The 21893-nt window shown below is 40.3% G+C and overlaps 1 protein-coding gene across 1 annotated transcript in view; it reads left to right on the plus strand.

Annotated features, from left to right (window-relative positions):
- Positions 1–19334, plus strand: part of LOC101860103 (protein timeless homolog) — a gene marked incomplete in the record, with an annotated part of 107984 nt that extends 88650 nt beyond the window's left edge. The window contains 13 exon segments of the mRNA XM_013083236.2: positions 207–289; positions 2123–2249; positions 3905–3978; positions 6134–6364; positions 7647–7781; positions 8686–8754; positions 9167–9282; positions 11525–12237; positions 13731–13979; positions 14497–14664; positions 16295–16539; positions 17716–17922; positions 19087–19334. Of these exon segments, the coding sequence (XP_012938690.1) occupies positions 207–289; positions 2123–2249; positions 3905–3978; positions 6134–6364; positions 7647–7781; positions 8686–8754; positions 9167–9282; positions 11525–12237; positions 13731–13979; positions 14497–14664; positions 16295–16539; positions 17716–17922; positions 19087–19232 (2563 nt within the window).
- Positions 19335–21893: the final 2559 nt, after the last annotated feature.

A 21893-nucleotide genomic window follows, 5' to 3' on the forward strand; every position in this document is an offset into this window, starting at 1 on the left:
TCTCTCTCTCTCTCTCTCTCTCTCTCTCTCTCTATCCCGCTCCCACTCTCCCTCTCACCCCCCTCTCTCGTTTCACCCGAAAAATTTAACGTAGGTTGGCTGGTTTGTCTCTTACTCCCTCAATGTTTGCTCTTTTCTCAGCTCAACTGTCCACACAGATATCAGGATTGAGGAAATGTTGAAAACTGTTTTGTTTTTGTTTCCAGCAAAGGCAAGATCCTGTGGAAGGAACATGAGGAGCAGGAACTGCAGGCGTTGTTTGAGAAGTACAAAGATGCCGAAGACCCCGGTACGTTGGTGGCGTTTTCATTCTTTTTCCCTTTCTTTCTTTTTTTCTTTCTTTTTCTTCTTTCTTTCTCTCTTTTCTTTCTTTTTCTTTTTTCTTTCTTTCTTTCTTTTTTCTTTCTTTTTCTTTTTTCTTTCTTTCTTTCTTTTTCTTCTTTTTCTTTCTTTCTTTTTCTTTTTTCTTTCTTTCTTTCTTTTTTTCTTTCTTTTTCTTTTAATTTATATTAAAACATTATTTGAGGTAGATATTCACAGGCTTGCTAACTGTATAATTTCCAAGGACTGTCTCGGATTTGGCAGTTCAAAATTTTATAGCCTTATCACATACACTGCACAGGGATGCCACTTTTTCGCTTTTTTCCTGTATTTTGATCCTGATCCGCTATTCCGGTATTGAGATCGAGATTGAATTTATAGTTTAAAAAAAAAAAACACACACACACACAACAACTTGCACCAAATGTTCAAATAACGGAAAAACGAAGACTTCGCCATTAGTTCAAATAATGGGGAGTGCTTATGTTTGTTTGTCATTTCTCTCTATGTACACCCTTTGGGTTTCAAATTGATATTCATATGTTAGCAAGACCGCGGCGCGTGGATTTTCAGCTATTTTTTTAAAAAGTTGAGTGGCATCCCTGACTGCACTGCACCACACCACACCGCACCACACAACACCTCACCTCACCTCACCTCACCTCACCACATCACACCTCACCACACCACACCACACCTCATCACACCTCACTACACCACATCACTCCTCACCACACCACATCACACCTCACCTCACCTCACCACATCACACCACACCACATCACACCACACCACACCACACCACACCACACCACCCCTCACCACACCCACATCACACCTCACCACACCACATCACAACACACCGCACCACATCACATCACACCTCTCCACATCACATCACACCTCTCCACACCACATCACACCTCACCTCACCTCACCACATCACACCTCACCACATCACACCACACCACATCACATCACACCTCACCACACCACACCACACCGCACCACACCACATCACATCACAACTCTCCACATCACATCACACCTCTCCACACCACACCACATCACATCACATCGCACCGCACCACACAACATGAAAACCAATTTCACCTATGTAATTTTACAGTTGTTGCATAATCTGATGTTATAACGTTGCGTGCCCCTGATCGGGGTTTGGAAAAGCTGACAAGCCTGCATTTGTTGTGCTGTTTGTTTTCACCGAACTCGTGTCTGTTCCGTTCCTGTAATCTGTCTTTTCTGTTGACATTCACTGTTTAATGTTCTTCTCTTCACACAAGCAAACAAACTCACACAATTAAGCATATTTGTGTTTAGTAGAAGGCTGAACTCCAACACAAAGTCGATGGTTGGCGGGTGCTCTTGTGTGGCTTGCTCCTTCTTTCGTATCAAACGTCTATCGTCCTTATCTCCCTTCCTTCTTTTTTTGTGTTTGTGACTCTCTTGTAGCACCCCTAATCTTCTGGCGCTCATATGACCTTATGCAGTTGCGAGCGCCGTAAAACCTCTACTAAAACTAAAACAAAACACCTATCGTCCTTATCTCTCCTGGGGTTTTTCTGTGTTTGTTACTCTCTTACACCTCTAATCTAAACTAAAAAGACACAAACACACAAACAAACAAGCTGCTAACAAATGTAACAAACAAACACACAAACAAACAAGCTGCTGACAAATGTAACAAACAAACACACAAACAAACAAGCTGCTAACTAATGTAACAAACAAACACACAAACAAACAAGCTGCTGACAAATGTACCAACCGTCTGTTCATCCAGAGCTGGACACTGTGGAGCTGATTCTGTCGGAGCTGACCTCGACTCACACGCGCATGCAGGTCCTACGGGAGCTCAAGAAGCAAGGGCTCATCGCCAGCGCCAAGGACATCAGGAAGAAAAAATCTGGGTACGTCTTACATTACTTTGTACCAGCATTTATTTGTCTTACTTTGTTTTGTTCCAGGGTAGCCTACGTCTTACTTTACTTTGTTCATGGGTACTTTGTCGAAGCGTTTGTCTTACTTTGTTTTGTTCTAGGGTAGCCTACTTCTTACTTTACTTTGTTCATGGGTATGTTTTACTTTACTTTGTTCATGGGTACATCTTACTTTACTTTGTTCATGGGTACGTCTTACTATACTTTGTTCATGGGTATGTTTTACTTTACTTTGTTCGTGGGTATGTCTTACTTTACTTTGTTCATGGGTACGTCTTACTGTACTTTGTTCATGGGTATGTTTTACTTTACTTTGTTCATGGGTATGTCTTACTTTACTTTGTTCATGGGTACATCTTACTTTACTTTGTTCATGGGTACATTTTACTTTACTTTGTTCATGGGTACTTTGTCGAAGCATTTGTCTTACCTTACTTTGTTCATGGGTACATCTTACTTTACTTTGTTCATGGGTACGTCTTACTTTACTTTGTTCATGGGTATGTTTTACTTTACTTTTTTGATGGGTATGTCTTACTTTACTTTGTTCATGGGTATGTTTTACTTTACTTTGTTGATGGGTACATCTTACTTTACTTTGTTCATGGGTACATCTTACTTTACTTTGTTCAAGGGTACGTTTTACTTTACGCTGTTTATGGGTACGTCGTACGTACCTGACTTTACTTTGTGCAAGCGTACGTCTTACTTTACTTTGTTCATGGGTACTTTGTGCAAGCATTTGTCTTACTTTGTTTAGGCCACTCCAAAAGGGGAGATATGAACATGTTCTTATGCACAATAGAATTGTAAATTTGCTGATTTTTCAATGTCATGCTCATATTGTGCCTGAACAATAAAGGGGAAACTGCTGCTTTTTCTTTACTCATCCTTAGTATCATCATTTTCCTCTACTTCTTTTATATATTATGTTGGTCGCACTCTTGTGAACTGCTATTTCCTGGGTGCGTTGATAGTCGAAGCAGACTTTTTGCTGTTCAGACTAGAGAGGTGAGCAGAGTAAGCCTGATTCCCAGTTTTGGACTTCTCTGTTGACATCCACCCTTGGCGCTCATATGACCTTATGCAGTTGCGAGCGCCGTAAAACTTTACTCAAACAAAAATCAAACAAAATAAAATTTGTGTCACATATGGATCATTTTGTGAAATTACGTATCGTAATATAATAATAATAAATAAATAAATAACATTTGTATAGCGCATATCCCCGCTCAACAGTAAGCTCTATGCCCTTTACACTATATTATTAGCCCAGCAAACCATAGAACTCTGAAAAAATTCTCAGCTTCCTAGGAAGCATACAGTGCAAGCAGCTGTTAGGTGCTCAAATACTAACAAACTGACAAGATCTTTCGCTGTCTCTAGATGGGTACCTATTCCCACCTGGGTGAAATGAGGAAAATTCGTGTAAAGTGCCTTTCCCAAGGGCACAATGTCGTGCCCCGGACGGGATTCGAACCCATGACCTTATGGTTGCGAGTCCGAGAGTCTAATAATCACATGCAATGTGTGAAGTATCGTGCTTTGTATAACGACTGCTGATGAGCCAGATTTACCAGAGAGGGTAAACTAAACTGGTATTTTTCTCTTCTTTTACTTTCCAGCGCCAGCAAAAAGTGGACAGATGAGGAAGTTCAGCAACTGACCGATGCTGTCAATCTGCACCGAGAGGCGGACCGTAAGGAAAATTATGTGTAATCTTGTGTAGGAAGTGACTGAGAATAAGGGAAAATTATGTGTATCTTGTGTAGGAAGTGACTGAGAATAAGGGAAAATTATGTGTATCTTGTGTTGGAAGTGACTCAGAGTAAGGGAAAATTATGTGTATTTTGTGTAGGAAGTGACTGAGAATAAGGGAAAATTGTTTGTGTCTTGTGTAGGAAGTGACGGAGAATAAGGGAAAATTGTTTGTATCTTGTGTAGGAAGTGGCAGAGAATAAGGGAAAATTGTTTGTATCTTGTGTAGGAAGTGTCAGAGAATAAGGGAAAATTGTTTGTGTCTTGTGTAGGAAGTGACGGAGAATAAGGGAAAATTGTTTGTGTCTTGTGTAGGAAGTGACGGAGAATAAGGGAAAATTGTTTGTATCTTGTGTAGGAAGTGGCAGAGAATAAGGGAAAATTGTTTGTATCTTGTGTAGGAAGTGTCAGAGAATAAGGGAAAATTGTTTGTGTCTTGTGTAGGAAGTGACGGAGAATAAGGGAAAATTGTTTGTATCTTGTGTAGGAAGTGACGGAGAATAAGGGAAAATTGTTTGTATCTTGTGTAGGAAGTGACTGAGAATAAGGGAAAATTGTTTGTATCTTGTGTAGGAAGTGACGGAGAATAAAGGAAAATTGTGAGGCATTGTGGTGAAGTCGGGCGCTTGCCAAAATAGTGAAATTGGAAAAATAGACATTTTTCGGACTGTTGCCAATTTCTTATTTTAATTTTCTTTTCTTTTTTTTTTTAAATTCTCACTACCTTTTTATATCCATTTAAAAACACATTTCTGTGGGGATTTTACTGAAAAACGTTGATCAAAGACACAAAAAAAGACCCCCGTATAATTTACAGTATCCCACGACTCTCAAGCTTTGGAAGTCGCCAAATGTTGGCGGCCACTCATTTTTTTATTTTTTTATTTAAATAATGAAACATTTTGTTGTTTTCCAAAACCTATCAAGTTATCTTTTTTTTTTAAAAATGAAATATTTATTTGTTTTTCAAACCCCATCCAATTTTCTTTTCAGGAAATATTTTTGGGGGTTTTTTCCATCCAAAGATCGTCCTGTTACCTGTTAAAAAAATAAAAAAATAAAAAATTTTGTGTCTTTTCCAAAATCCATCCTGTTACTTCTTTAAGACAACCACACACACACACACACACACACACACACACATCACACACCCACCACCACCACCACGTATTTTTGTTTCCCAAAGCCCAGTCTATTACTTTAAAAACAAAATATTTAATTTGTTTTTATAAACCCATTCTGTGACTTAAAACATGGAACATTTTGTTTGTTTCCTATTCTGTTTAAACTTGTGAGGGTTGAACTTTTTGTTGCTTTCTAATTTTGTTTTGTTTTTCCATCACTTTTAAACTTTAAAAGGTAGAAACTTTTTTTTTCCCCAAAGATAAATCTCTATTTTGTTTGATTTCCCATTTTATTTATTTAAATCGAACATTTTATTTGTTTTCCTGTTTTGTTTTGTTTTTCTATTCTATTTATACTTAAAAAAGGTAGAACATAGTTCCCCTAAACCCATTCTATTTCTCAAAAGATAGAACAATTTTTGATGTTGTTTGTTTTCCCTGTCTTTTTTAAACGTAAACTTAAAAGATAGATCCTATTATTTGTTTTCCGATTTTGCTTGTTTTCCCATTCTATTTCAACTTAACGGCAGGAACCTTTTTGTTTCCCAGTTTAAATTTTCCTATTCACTTTAGCCCTATCCGTACATCGTGTTTTACCATCGTATCCATACGACGTGGGGAACTCTGTGCCACCACTTAACTCTATCCGTACGTCGTGTTTTACTATCGTATCCATACGACGTGGGGAACTCTGTGCCACCATTTTCCAAAGAGGAAATTTACTCGTTAATCCGATCCATACGCTTTGCATAGCAGTCTGTCAGTCAAAGAGATCTTCGTACTAGATCTAGATCTAGAAGTATTCTAAAATGTGAAGAATACAACCCAGGGGGTACAAAATAACTTCGGGGCATACAGATAGGGTTAAACTTTAAAAGGCGGAACATATTGGTTTTTTTTCCAAAGTCCATTGTATTACTCAAAAGATAACACGTTTTTTGTTTTGTTTTGTTTTTTGTTTTTTTTATCCAGATCCTATGGCAGGCATCATGTCCAGTGTAGAGGCTCTGGGCAAATCCAAGCAAGCGGTCACCAGGAAAATTCTGGAACTTGGTCTGGTCGCTGATCGGCAGGAGCTGCGGAAGAAGAAGAAAGGAAGAGGAAGTGGACGAGGGGGCAGGAGGAGCGAGAGCGAGGATGGCGGGCGGAGCGGCAGTGAGAGTGACGAGGGGGAGCGACTCTTCCCGGAGAGGAAGAAGAGAAGTATGGATGAGATCTTTGTGGTTTTTCGAGAAGTTTTTAATGATAATGATAATATGTCCAGATTTCTTTATTGCTTTACTTAAATCCATGTACAGAACAATAGCTGTAAAAATAAAATGAAAATATTTGTTCATATGAGCGAAGAAATGACACAAACGTGTGCGCTTGCGTGCGCCACTCTCTCTCTCTCTCTCTCTCACACACACACACACACACACACACACACACACTCACACACACACACACGCTCACATGTAATTTGAATCCCCAACTGTTTTTTGTGCCAAAGTTTTGTATTGGCACACACTCACACACACACAGAGTTTGGACCCTATTTGAGTCCCCAACTGTTATATTGTGCCAAAGCTTTGGGTTCACACACACTCACACACACACACACTCACACACACACACACACACACACACACACACACACGCTCACATGTAATTTGAATCCCCAACTGTTTTTTGTGCCAAAGTTTTGTATTGACACACACACACGCACACTCACACACACACACACACATAGTTTGGACCATATTTGAATCCCCTTCTGTTATATTGGGCCAAAGCTTTGTGTTCACACTCACTAACACACACACACTCACACACACACACACACACATATGTAATTTGAATCCCCAACTGTTATATTGTGCCAAAGGATTGGGTTCACTCTCACTAACACACACACACACACACACACACACACACACACACATATATATGTAATTTGAATCCCCAACTGTTATATTGTGCCAAAGCATTGGGTTCACACACACTCACACACACACACACAGGCCCTGGGTGATTGCCTCATCCCTTATTGTGCCTCCATAGCTTCCAGTTGGTCTTCCTCGTTTTCTTTTTTCTGTTGGTTTCCGATACCATGTCTGGCAAGGCAATCTTAATCTTGCCTTTTGCGTTCTTAGAACATGTCCTAGACAAATCTTAATTGTGTGGGTGGTTGGCGGGTCCTCTGGTGTGGTTTGTTCCTTGTCTCCTATCAAACATCTATCGTCCTGATCTCTCCTCCTTTCTTTGTTTGTTACTCTCTTGTAACACCTCTAATCTTCGGCACTTATATGACCTTATTGGGTTGCAAGTGCCGTAAAACTCTTACTAAAACTAAACTAAAAATCTTTGTTGTGACGATGTACTTTTACTTTACTTTACCGATCCAGCGGCCATTTGGGTTCTAGCCCTTCGGTCTGTCGATATGGCAAAGAATTTACAGGCGATGTAAAACGTTTCCAATCCATTATTTTTTTTCTCTTCACAGGCCGAAGAAGGAGCTGGGGTAGTGATAATGGCTCCACTGACGAAGAAGATGATGATGACGATGAAGATGTGCAGTTACTTGTGAGGCAGGCGGCGTCGACTGTCGGCGACTACGTTAAGAGGCTTGTGGAGAACGGTGAGCAGGGATGCCACTTTTCCGCTTTTTTTTCGGTATTTCCAGTATTTTGATCCTGAACCTGATCTGTTATTCCGTTATTGAGATCAAGATAGAATCTATATTTGAAAAGAAGAAAAAAATGTACACCCTTTGGGTTTCAAATTGATATTCATATGAGCTGAGAGGGATAAATGCAACCTTCCAGCAGAAAGATCGAGAAATTTGAAAATCTGATAAACTAGGTCCATTTCGTAAAGAAGTTTCCCTGTCTCATAAAACTGAACCCCCCGGGGCAGTGCCACTGACTGTAGTGTCTTTAGGCCATTCCCAAAGACGGGACATTTCTCGTTCAAGTGCAGTAGAAAATGGGCTGATTCATTTCACGCTCATAACTGTGCCTGATCTACAACAGGAAACTGTTGCTTTTTCTTTTCTAATCCTTACTATTGTCATTTTCCTCTACTTCTTTTGTATGTTTGTCACTCTCTTGTGACCTGCTATTTCCAGGGTGCCTTGATAGTTGAAGCAGACCTTGTGCTGTTGAAGCTAGAGAGGTGAGCAGAGTAAGTCTGATTCTCTGTAAGGACTTCTCTGTTGACAACATCCACCCCTTGGCGCTCATATGACCTTATGCAGTTGCGAGCGCCATAAAACCCTCTACTATAATAACAAATAAATAATCCTAAAACTGAGAGTATTCAAGCCATGCCAAACTTGGTACACTCCTACAACAACATTTTTGGGAAGCCCCATTAAAATTTGAAGGCACTTTACTTCAGTGGACTCGTCATTTCTTGTCCCACACATCTCTTCTTCTCCTCGATCGCATCACACTTGAAATCTGGTGTCTGTCATAAATTGAGCCGTCCTGCTCAGTTCATCCGTCGGCCTGGCACACATGTGATGTTTGTTTTTTGTGCAGGATACAAGGATCAGATTGCCTGGATACAGAGAGGTCTGAGAAACACGGCAGAGGATCGGGAAGAAGGGGGTGAGTAACTCAGTAATAATACGACTTCCGGTCACAACAGAAATTGTCTAAGAAGATAGTCACCCACCTTCTTCTTTTTCTTCTTCTTCTTCTTCTACTTCTACTTCTTCTTCTTCTTCTTCTTCTTCCTCTTCTTCTTCTTATTTTTCTACTTCTTCTTCTTCTCCTCCTCCTCCTCCTCCTCCTCCTCCTCCTCCTCCTCCTCCTCCTCCTCCTCCTCCTTCTTCTTCTTCTTCTTTCTTTCTTTTTTTTAAACTACTTGATTATTGTGACCCACTTCCCACTTAGATCTTGTCGAACACATCAGTGACCAAAGTTTGTTTTTGAGGGATTTCTTTTTAGTATTTGGCTAATCAACATTTTGTATCAATTTGCTTTTTGTATCTAATCAACCCTTTGCTTCTATCCACAGTTTGTGTGCCCACCCCAATCGTTCCTCTCACAGAGGAGAATGAAACGGCCATGGAAGATGAGCTCTTTTTGATCTTCTTAAGGTCAATCGGGGTGACACCTCCGGCTAATGAGCAGGTAATGTCCTTGTGATAGTTCGGCCAGCATAAATTAATGAGGAGTATCTAGTTTTAGTTTTAGTAAGGTTTTACGGCGCTCGCCTTTGCATAATGTCATATGAGCGCCAAGGGATGAATGTCAAATGAGGAGTACAAACGGTGAATCAGGCTTGCTCTGCTCACTTCTCTAGCCTCAACAACACAGAGTCTGCTTCGACTATCAAGGCACCCCGGAAAAAGCAGTTCACAAGAGAGTGACAAACATCCAAAAGAAGTAGAGGAAAAATAACGATAGCAAGAAAGAGGAAAGAAAAAGCAGCAGCTCCCCCTTTTGTTGTTCCGGCACAGTATGAGCATGACATTGATGCATAAGCCCATTTACAATTGCACTGTGCATAAGAACATGTTAATATCCCCCCCTTTGGGAATGGCCTAAAGCAGACCTGCCACTCATCCCGATTTAATCGGGATATCCCGATTTTTTTGCCCCAATTCTCAAGCATCCCGATTTTCCCGATTTCGATCGACAGTATCCTGATTTTTCGTGGGCGTTTTGCGTGGATGATTAGAGTTACGTGTCAGCTATTTTCAAGACTACGAGTGTTTCAGCATCACTGCGACCTTCGCTCCCCCAGTCTATCCAACATCGACTCGAGTAGCCCTGCATATGCTGTCAAAGTTTTGCCTTGCATACTTGCCTATTAAAAGGGAACCAGGACACACACCGCCTTCCCCAGTGCCCTTTATGACTGATTTGCCATTGATCCCGATTTTTTTCACCAGATCCTGATTTTTTAACTCTGAAATCCTGATTTTTAGATTTCATAGAGTGGCAGGTCTGCCAAAAGACCACTTACAGTTAGTAGCACTGCCCTGGGGGGTAGAGAAGTTGTAAACCTCCCTAGTGACTGCAGGTATCGCAGATAGCTAGCGTGGTAAAGAGAGGAAAGTAAAGGAAATAATAGCAAGTAACTTGTGATGATCACAAACAACATGACAACCGGCCAAAGCAGCACCTCTCTCCTTTCTAAATAAATGGTACAATTGTCGGCCTAAATACATCAGTGAGTCGTGCTGACAGAATGATTTTCTACATAGCGATACACTACCCCACGGGGTAGTGCCACTGACTAGTGTCTTTAGGCCATTCCCAAAGGGGGGACATTTCTCGTTCAAGCACAGTAGAATTGTAAATGGGCTGATTCATCCATGTCACGCTCATAACTGTGCCTGATCTACAGCAGGGAACTGCTTTTTCTTTTCTAATCCTTACTATTGTCATTTTCCTCTACTTCTTTTGTATGTTTGTCACACTCTTGTAAACTGCTATTTCTGGGGTGCCTTGATAGTTGAAGTAGACCTTGTGTTGTTGAAGCTAGAGAGGTGAGCAGAGTAAGTCTGATTCCCTGTAAAGACTTCTCTGTTGACACCCACCCCTTGGCGCTCATATGACCTTATGCAGTTGCGAGCGCCGTAAAACCCTCTACTATAACACAACTTGTCTGCCTAAATACATCAGTGAGTCGTGGTGACAGAATGATTTTCTACATAGCAATACACACCTATGTCATGTAATTAACAGGTGGTTGGTGGGTGCTCTCATGTGGTTTGCTCCTTCTTTCCTGTCAAACCTCAATTTTCCTTATCTCTCCTCCTTGAGGGTGGTTGGTGGGTGCTCCGGTGTGATTCGTTCCTTCTTTTCTATTCAACATCTGTCATCATTCTCTCTCCTCCTCTTTTTCTTTGTATGTTACTCTCAAGTGACACCTCTCATCTTCAGCCCAAATAGATATAATAGATAGCATTTGTATAGCGCATATCCCCGCTCAACAGCAGGCTCTATGCGCTTTACACTATATTATTACCCCAGCAGACCATAGAACACTCCGAAACATTCTCAGCTTCCCGGGAAGCATATAGTGCAAGCAGCTGATTAAGCGCTCGAACACTAACAAACTGACAAGATCTTTCGCTGTCTATAGCTGGGTACCCATTCCCACCTGGGTGAAGTGAGGAAAATTTGTGTAAAGTGCCTTTCCCAAGGACACAACGTCGGGCCCTTGACGGGATTCGAACCCACGACCTAACGGTTGCGAGTCCGAGAGCCTAACCACTAGGCCACCGACGCCCTTATATGACATATTTATGTTATAAGTATTGTAAAACTTGCACTAAAACTTAATTCTGTAAATTACTTGTGGGTTGGGAATGTAAAGTCAATCTATATGTCTTAATGTCTTTCTTTCTTTTTTTTTCCTTAGGAAAAGTTTTGGCGAATCTCAGCTGCGCTTTCTGCAGCTGACCTGCTCAGCATTGCGGACGGTTTGACGGTCGGTGAGTCAGGGGAAGCAACTGATGCGGACGGGGTTCAGAGTGTCGTGTCCCGCGTGTTCCCAGATTTGTTTGCCGCTCCCAGCCGACCGTCTACATCCTCTTCCTCAAAGTCTGAAAGGAAGAAAACATCGAAGAAAAGCAAAAGGGCCAAAGATGGTCGAGAAAAGTCGAAAAAAGAAAAGAAGAAAACGAATGTCGATAAAAAGAGGCAGAAAAAGCAGAATGACGAAACAGACGAAAGTGATGGGCACGTGTCTGATGAGAATGCCGATGTTGGAAACGACGACAGAGCTTCCTGTCCGTCTGCTAGTGGCAGTGACGGCAGCTCAGACGACAACTCTAGCAGCTCCGACAACGACGATAACACTCCGGTGAAGAAAGAAAAGTTCCGTCCGAAATTACCGACAGCGTCGAAAGACAGCGATACGAGCGACTCTGGTTTGGACCTGGATTTAGAGGCGAGAGAACAGGAGAGACTTTGGCAGGAAAGGAAGAATGCGAAGAAGGGTGGGGAAAAGAAGAAGAGTGGTGAAAACAGTGAAGGAAGGAAGAAGAGTGGAGAATCCAGACGAGCGGCGCTGCAGAAAATGATAGAGAAAAAGAACAAGAAAAGGGAGAGATCAGACAGGGGGAAGAACAGGTGTGTACGCGGTGTCTTTGTGTGTGTGTTACAGGTGTGTGGAATGTGTCTTTGTGTGTGTTACAGGTTGTGTCTTTGTGTGTGTGTTACAGGTGAGTAGAATGTGTCTTTGTCTGTGTTACAGGTGTGTAGAATGTGTTTTTGTCTGTGTGTTACAGGTAGGTAGAATGTGTCTTTGTCTGTGTGTTACAGGTGTACACACTGTCTTTGTGGTAAAGGTATGTTGATTTTGTTTGTGTTAAAAGTATGTAATTTGTCTAAATGTTAAAGGTGTGTAGACTGTGTCTGTATATTACAAATGTGAACTTTCTTTTTTGATACATACAGGTGATACACAGCTTATGCAAATTATTTCTAGGCTGTCTCAATTACACATATTATGCACATTCTTTTTTAAAACATACCCCGCGGGGCAGTGCCTCTGACTGTAGTGTCTTTAGGCTATTCCCAAAGGGGAACATTTCTCATTCAAGCTCAGTAGAATTGTAAATGGGCTGATTCATGTCACGCTCATAACTGTGCCTGATCTACAACAGGGAACTGCTGCTTTTTCTTTCCTAATCCTTACTATTGTCATGTTTCCTCTACTTCTTTTGTATGTCTGTCACTCTCTTGTGACCTGCTATTTCCGGGGTGCCTTGATAGTCGAAGCAGACCTTGTGCTGTTGAAGCTAGGGAGGTGAGCAGAGTAAGTCTGATCCCTGTAGAGACTTCTCTGTTGACACCCACCCCTTGGTGCTCATATGACCTTATGCAGTTGCGAGCGCCGTAAAACGCTCTACTATTTAAAAAAAACAAAAAACATATGGACATGTATTTAAGTCTATACAAACAAATGCGCGCACATATCAATTTTATTTATACTTATGCAGGGTGGTAGCATGCACAAAGCGAAATCGATGCAAAGTGGAAATCTTTTCATTATGTGCTAATTTCGCTGTGTATGTTTTGAAAACAAGGAATATATAAATATGTGAGGCAGGGTGGTGGAATCAGGCTCTCGTCAAAATAATGAAATCGAAGAAAACAGCAGTTTTCTCCCTGCTTTCCAATTTTTTGTCAAATTTTTGTTTTTTTTGGCTCAACATCTTTTATGTCCATTTACAATTTCACCGAAAAACTTGATTAAAGGTACAAAAATATAAATTTACAGTTTCCATGGACTCTCCAGCTTTGGAATTTACCAAGCTTTGGCGGCCATTTTCTCGCTAATTTTACCTCTTAAACCAGGTGACCCCCACCTCCTTCAATCCAAAATATCTCCACTTCTATTGAAGATGGATTGATTTTTAAAAAATTGAAAACAAGACAAATGAACAAGCTTTAAGATGATACCAATAACTCAATATGCCCAAAAATTGACGAGAGCCTGATTCCACCACGCTGCCTCACATATAATATATTATAAGAAAAAAATTTGGGGCTTAAAATCTGTTTGCTATGCGTGTGTGTTTCATGATGTACATTCTAAGCTGAAGCAATCTTTTCTACAGAGCATCCAAAGAAACATTGCCTAATTCTGGCACAACCGAAGTGTCGGCAGAGGATGGTCAGGGTGCCGGGGTAGCTGACGGAGATGTCGCGTCAGTGGCACGTCTGACAGGTGACAGAGACGACGACTCGTCAGTCGCACGTTCGGGACAGGAAGAGCGTGAAACCTCCTCAAAGTCTCCGGGAAATGACAAGTCGAACAAGAGGAAACGGGGCAGGAGGATTGCTATGCTGGGCTCGGATTCAGACAGGTATGTGATAATGATAATAGTAATTATAATGATAATGCTGATAATAATAATTATGGTGATGATAGTAATGGTAATAATTATAATGATAATAATAATAATGATGATGATAATAATAATAATAACTGCAGTTTTATAGCTCAGACCCAAGCTCCACAACGTGCTCTATGTGCTTAATAATAATACTAATAGATGGTATTTGTATAGCGGAAATTCTTGATCAACAGCAAACTCTGTGCGCTTTACAATCTATATTAATTACAATTATTAACTTTACAACTATCATTACAGGCTGTTCAAATATAGTCTTACACCTTTTTGGGGACTTTTTGACCCCCCCTTCTCTTACTCTTTTCTTACATTTGCCTCTCTCACTCACTCAGTGGCGTGAAAGAAAGTCTTTGTCTATCACAAGTAACTACACCTCGAATCTTCGGCACTTGTATGTCACAATTGTGTTGCAGGTTCTGTAAAACCCTTACTCAAACTAAAAGTATCAACTGTTTGCTTTATCCCCCAGTGACGTGGAAACCAAGTCCAGAACTGGGTCAGCAGCTCTGGGTGTCCAGGAGGAAGAGGAGGAGGGGGCAGAGGTCAAGGTCAGCTCCCGGAGTGTGTCACCACCAGCCAACGGCGGCACGGCTGGCAAGGTTAACAAGAAGAGGGCTTTGGAGTCGGACAGTGACAGGTTGGTTTATTTCCTGTTTTTGGTTTATGTTAAACAGTTTGTTTAGTGAAATGTTTCGGTTTATGTTAGACAATTTGTTTAGTGAAATGTTTCGGTTTATGTTAGACAATTTGTTTAGTGAAATGTTTCGGTTTATGTTAGACAGTTTGTTTAGTGAAATGTTTCGGTTTATGTTAGACAATTTGTTTAGTGAAATGTTTCGGTTTATGTTAGACAATTTGTTTAGTGAAATGTTTCGGTTTATGTTAGACAATTTGTTTAGTGAAATGTTTCGGTTTATGTTAGACAATTTGTTTAGTGAAATGTTTCGGTTTATGTTAGACAATTTGTTTAGTGAAATGTTTCGGTTTATGTTAGACAATTTGTTTAGTGAAATGTTTCGGTTTATGTTAGACAGTTTGTTTAGTGAAATGTTTCGGTTTATGTTAGACAATTTGTTTAGTGAAATGTTTCGGTTTATGTTAGACAATTTGTTTAGTGAAATGTTTCGGTTTATGTTAGACAGTTTGTTTAGTGAAATGTTTCGGTTTATGTTAGACAATTTGTTTAGTGAAATGTTTCGGTTTATGTTAGACAATTTGTTTAGTGAAATGTTTCGGTTTATGTTAGACAATTTGTTTAGTGAAATGTTTCGGTTTATGTTAGACAATTTTCTAAGTAAAATGTTTCGGTTTATGTTGTACTATTTTCTAAGTAAAATGTTTCGGTTTATGTTGTACTATTTTCTAAGTAAAATGTTTCGGTTTATGTTGTACTATTTTCTAAGTAAAATGTTCCGGTTTATGTTGTACTATTTTCTAAGTAAAATGTTCCGGTTTATGTTGTACTATTTTCTAAGTAAAATGTTTCGGTATGCGTGATACAGTTTGCTCAGTTAAATGTTTTCCATTTATGCGATGCGCTTTGCTCAGTTAAATGTTTTCCATTTATGCGATGCGCTTTGCTCAGTTAAATGTTTTCCATTTATGCGATGCGCTTTGCTCAGTTAAATGTTTTCCATTTATGCGATGCGCTTTGCTCAGTTAAATGTTTTCCATTTATGCGATGCGCTTTGCTCAGTTAAATGTTTTCCATTTATGCGATGCGCTTTGCTCAGTTAAATGTTTTCCATTTATGCGATGCGCTTTGCTCAGTTAAATGTTTTCCATTTATGCGATGCGCTTTGCTCAGTTAAATGTTTTCCATTTATGCGATGCGCTTTGCTCAGTTAAACGTTTTCCATTTATGCGATGCGCTTTGCTCAGTTAAACGTTTTCCATTTATGCGATGCGCTTTGCTCAGTTAAACGTTTTCCATTTATGCGATGCGCTTTGCTCAGTTAAACGTTTTCCATTTATGCGATGCGCTTTGCTCAGTTAAACGTTTTCCATTTATGCGATGCGCTTTGCTCAGTTAAACGTTTTCCATTTATGCGATGCGCTTTGCTCAGTTAAACGTTTTCCATTTATGCGATGCGCTTTGCTCAGTTAAACGTTTTCCATTTATGCGATGCGCTTTGCTCAGTTAAATGTTTTCCATTTATGCGATGCGCTTTGCTCAGTTAAATGTTTTCCTTTTATGCGATGCACTTTGCTCAGTTAAATGTTTTGGATTACGTCATACTCATACATTTTACATTTTCCGTATACAGTGATGACATAGGAGGAACCACCAACAGCACCACTGAGGGGAAGCGAGGGACGGAGACTCCTAAGAGAGTCCGAGTCATGCAGTCCGATGATGATGATAATGGTGATGATGGTGGGAATGATAATGGTGATGATGAAGAGAGAGGAAATGTGTCTAGGACTGAGATGGACATCAGCAGCGTCGTCCCCAGTGATGAGAACAGTGACAAGGAGAATAACAACGAGTCTATCCTGGATCAAAGTGGAGGTTGGTTTGTTTTTTTTTGTGTTTTTTTTTTATTTTGTTGGGGGGGGAGGGGAGCTTCCTGTCTCGCTCCCTTCACCTCCTTCTGTCTCTCTTCTTTTTAAATTTCTCCCCTTTCCTTTTATCTTTCTCTTTTTTTTTCTGCTTTGTATTTTGTTGTTAGATCCTGCTTCTTTTTTCCCTCTGTTGTTTCTGTCTATCTGTCTTGCTTCTTTATTTTTCCTCTGTTGTTTCTGTCTATCTGTCTTGTTTCTTTATTTTCCCTCTGTTGTTTCTGTCTATCTGTCTTGCTTCTTCTCTGATCTATACTATATAATGGTTGTTGTGTCGATGTGCTTCTCTTTCCTCAAACTCAACACAGACACACACACACACATGCGTGCACACACACACGAACACACACACACACACATGCGTGCACACACACACACACACACACACACACACACACACACACACACACACACACACACATGCGTGCACAAACACACACACATGCGTGCACATACACACACACACACATACGTGCACAAACACACACACACACACACACACACAAAGAATCACATATGAACACACACACACACGCATGCACACACACACACACACAAACACACACACACAGAATCACATATGAACACACACACACTCACACACACAAACTCCACCCAGTGCATAGTTGGCAGGCGCTTTTTCTTTCCTATCAAACATCTATCGTCTTTATCCCCCCTCCCTTTTTTTGTATTTCTTACTCTTTTGTAACGCTTATAATATTCGGCACTTATATAACCTTATTGTGTTGCAAGTGTCGTTAAAACTTTTACTAAAACTTTTTAAAGCTCAACACACACACACACACATGCACGCACACACGACAAACACACACACATGCACGCACACACCACAAACACACACGCATGGGTGGTTGGCGGGTGCTCTGGTGTGGCTTGCTTCTTCTTTCCTATCAAACATCTATCGTCGTTATCTCCCCCTTCTTCTTTTTTATGTTTGTTACCCTCTTTTAACACCTCTAATCTTCTGGCGCTCATGTGACCTTATGCAGTTGCGAGTGCCGTAAAACCTCTACTAAAACAAAAACTGAACACACACGCACAAACCCCGCCTTTGTTTTGTCTGTCTTTTCATACGATCAAACAAATTCTCTTTTTAACAAAACAGCAAGTCAGTCACAGAGCCAACAGGACGACAGCCTGAGGCTACACTTTGACACTAGCAGTGATGAGGAGGGGGAGGACAAGGACGGAGAGGACAAGGAAGAGAAGAAAGAGGACGCTGACGCCAGCAAGGGAGAGAATGCTGGTGCCGACCAGGAAGAGGAACCAGAGCCAGTCGACGATGAATCCACACCGGCAAAACAAGCTGGAGGTATGTGTCATCATCATCATCATCCGGTGCCTTGCCGACTGGCGTGGGCGATCATGGACCTCCACTTCACTCTGTCTTGCGTTGCAGCAATGTCATTCTTACTGTTCCCAGCAATGTTGTCAATGTTAGACTATTAGATTGCTTTTATCAATATATAGAAGGGAAACAATAAATTCTGGATTGTTGGTCCCTATATCAACATGATTAAGTTGGATTATGTCCCTGTAATTGTACTTTTATTTTATCTACCCTCACAACAAAGATTGTCTGATCTTAGTGATCTTTACTTACTCCTCCTTCCTGTTTTAATCACATGTGCTCGTGCTCATTATGATTTAGTCTTGTCAGTGAAGCCAGAGAGGGCAGACCTCATATCATTTTCTTATTAAATCAACCTTTTTCATCTAGAAACGGAGTTTTTACTTTTGTCTTATTAAATACAATAATGATAATGGCAAACAACCCCAGTGCAACAGTCAACTTGTCCAGTATCTTTTCCCTCGGTCTTCCTCTGCCTCTCTTTCCATCAGACCTGCCTGTTGTTACAATATTCTCTAATGCTTCTTTTCTGTATAAGTTATAAGTGCCTATAAATGGCCGCTTGCACTCTATGCTTCACACGAAGTTGAGGTTGTTTCAGAATGCTCTCAGGTCTGCTGGGGTAATAGTATAGATTGTGAAGCGCATAGATCTTGCTGTTGAGAGGGGATTTGTGTTATACAAATACTGTCTATTATTATTATGATAAATGGTTGTCCTTTATTTCCAGAGCACGCTGCTTATCAGATTTGTTAGATTGAGCCAGATTTTCCACCATGGATGGGGCAAAAGTTAAGCTACCATTTTGGCACAGTACGGCTGAATTCGACTAAATCGACCTGTGACCTTTAAAATAAAACTTGTTTGTTTTGAAAGGTTGAGGCTCGAAACAATGTTTTTCAGTACAATTCACATGAAATTGTGTTTTTATATGGCTGTAAAAGAGGTCAGCCCCAAAAAATAATTCAATCAAAAATTCCAAACTGGCCAAAAAACACCTGTTTCTTCGATTTCGTAATTTTGACGAGCGCCTGATTTCACCACGCTGTCTCACATATGACCTATGTAAGTGCTGTAAAACTCTTACTAAAACTAAACTGAACTTTTCTCTGATTCCTCTTCCAGAATCATTCCCGGCCACCCTGTTCACCCAAGGACTCGACTCTGACGACGAAGATAACGACCACATTCCCCTTCGGGCGGTGATGAGCAAGAAGAAAAAACCCATGGTCATCGATGATGAGGATGACGACGACAATGATGATGTTTGAGGGATGACTGGCCTCACTGACCATTGTTGACAATTGATGCTTTTAAGCACAAGGCTGCTATCGCAAAAAATGCTGTTTTGAGAAAATCGAAGACAAAGTTTTTGCCCCTTGTTCAGTTTCTTTAAAAGATAAGGGGAGTTTTTTAAATATAATCAAACAAATGTACACACCAATGAAACCAAACTTCTCCTATAGGTAGGGCAATACTCTCTTTTGGTATAGGTCAAGATTTCTGGAAACCCCCGAAATCTGGGTTGGCCCGCTTGTCCTGAAAAGCGACCTATTGTACTTAACACTTACTGTTCCGTCGGCCACTTTAGTCGCTAGGCCATTATATGCACTCACTACCGCTGGCGACTTTAGTTGCTGATGCATCCAGGCACACTAACCATAATTAAATAATGAATGGACGCATTAATATAGTGTAAAGCGCATAGAGCCTGCTGTTGAGCGGGGATATGCGCTATACAAATGCTATTTATTATTTATTATTATGAATGGACGCACTGCACTGAAGTAAATACCAAAGGAAGTCACACTATATGATAGTTGAATGGTTGATGAACTTCTATGAATTTTTAAAGCGTATTTCTCGGGCTGCCATGGGTTGTTGTTTGTTTTTTTTTTGGGGGGGGGGTTCTTTAAAAAAATTCTAGCATTGCTTCAGCATTCTAAGCTGGTGTGGTACTTGAGGGTTTTTCACTATATATACTATATGAACCTTCGGTACTGTTAGTGTTGATATCCTTACTTATTTGTTTGCTCTTGAGGTTTTCAAGTTCTTGCAATAGTAAAGCGCCCAGAGCGAACTGTTGAGCCGGAACTTGCACTGTATAAATGCTATATTATGCATTATTGTTGTGTATACATTTTTCGTTTGTCAGAATTGATCGAACCTAAATACTGAAACTTGTTATATAATTATGTACATACAAGGAGCTAGAGAGGTAAAGAGAAGTTGATAAGAAATATCATCATTCATTCTGTATTTCGTACTTTGTATTTGTGCTTAATATTTTCTTGGGGGGGGGGGGGTATGTGCTAAGTATTAGGCAACCAATGTTCGTTTCTTGTAAAAATTAATTTTTTTTTTTGTTGAAATTTTGTTTGGGTTTTACTTCCCTTTTATCTCTAACCAGTTTTCTGTTTTTTGGTTGGTGGGTGCTCTTCTGTGAGCAGCTCCATTGGGTGATTGGTCCTGGGTGAACTGTGGTCTGGTTGTTCTATTTGTCTGCTGGTGTGGTTTGCTCCTTCTTTTCTATCAGACATCTATCATCCTTATCTCTTCTTCATTTTGTGTTTGTTACTCTCTTGCAAGATTTTTAATCTTCGGCACTTAAATGACCATTTGTGTTGCTAGTGCCGTTATTTAAAAAAAATAAAACATCTCTCATCCTTATCTCTCCTATTTTTTAATGATTTTATTTTTTCGGTGGTGTTTTTTATCATTTTGTTACACTAACACATCTGTTCTCTGGCACTTATGTGACCATATTGTGTGACTACCACGAGGAGACCGTTGAACGTCTTCTCCTACACTGTCCAAACCTGGCAGTTCTTCGACGCAGGCTCCTACACACACCTACAGACTTACAAAGCCTGCTCTACTCTGGCGTTGACCAGATGACAAGGACATGTGGTTACTTGAGGGAGGCATTGCGCTGTCAAGAGCGAAATGCTCGCAGTTAAAGGGATTTGAAAACAACAACAACATGTGACCTTATTGTGTTGCACTAGCCGTAAAACTTTTAATAAAACTAAAACGTCGTGCTCATCTCTCCTCCTTTTTTTTCCCCGTGTTTGTTACCCTCTTGTAACACTTCTAGTTTATTTTCAGCACTTATCTGAACTTATTATGTCATGTTGAAAGTGCCGTAAAACTCTTACTAAGACAAGATGTCTTGTCCCTAGACTCTTGTCATGTACTGAGAGTGATGTGGGTCGGCGAGGGTCTATGTAAAAAGTTTGTGTTGCATTTCAAGACTTCAATATTCATGAATAAATCCCTGCATGTCTCACAAAGATTTTCCTTGTCGTAATTTATTAGACGTATAGATGTACTCTGTCTCTTGTTGACATAGATTTTTTTTATGTCAAACATATCAGTTTTTGTGTGTGTGTCACATATGTAAAAATCAGTGGATGGTTGGTGGGTGCTGTGGTCTTGTTAATTGTTTGCTCCTTCTTTGCTATTTAATATGTTGTCCTTATCTCCCCTCATTTTATGTTTGTTACTCTCTTGTAATACCTCTAATCTTCTGGCGCTCATTTGACTTTATGCAGTTGCGAGCGCCGTAAAACCTCTACTAAAACTAAACTCCTTCTTTCCTATTTAAATATCTGTTGTCCTTATATCTCCTCCTCCTGTTTTATGTTTGTTACTCTCTTTTAACACCTCTAATCTTCTGGCGCTCATTTGACTTTATGCAGTTGCGAGCACAGCAAAACCTCTACTAAAACAAACAAAAATCAGACAATATCGCCAGCCCCTGAAGCATTTCCATCCTATTCAGCACTCTACTTGGAATATAACAAATTGAGATCACAGAAGGATTTGCTTGTGTGTTGGGTTTTTTTAAAATTTTGGTGTGGGTTGTTTTTTTCGCCTTTCGTACTTGAAGTTGAAGTCTCTCTCTCTCTCTCTCTATCTCTCTCTCTCTC

This window comes from Aplysia californica, unplaced genomic scaffold, assembly GCF_000002075.1.
Source record: "Aplysia californica isolate F4 #8 unplaced genomic scaffold, AplCal3.0 scaffold00220, whole genome shotgun sequence".
NCBI lineage: Eukaryota > Metazoa > Mollusca > Gastropoda > Aplysiida > Aplysiidae > Aplysia > Aplysia californica.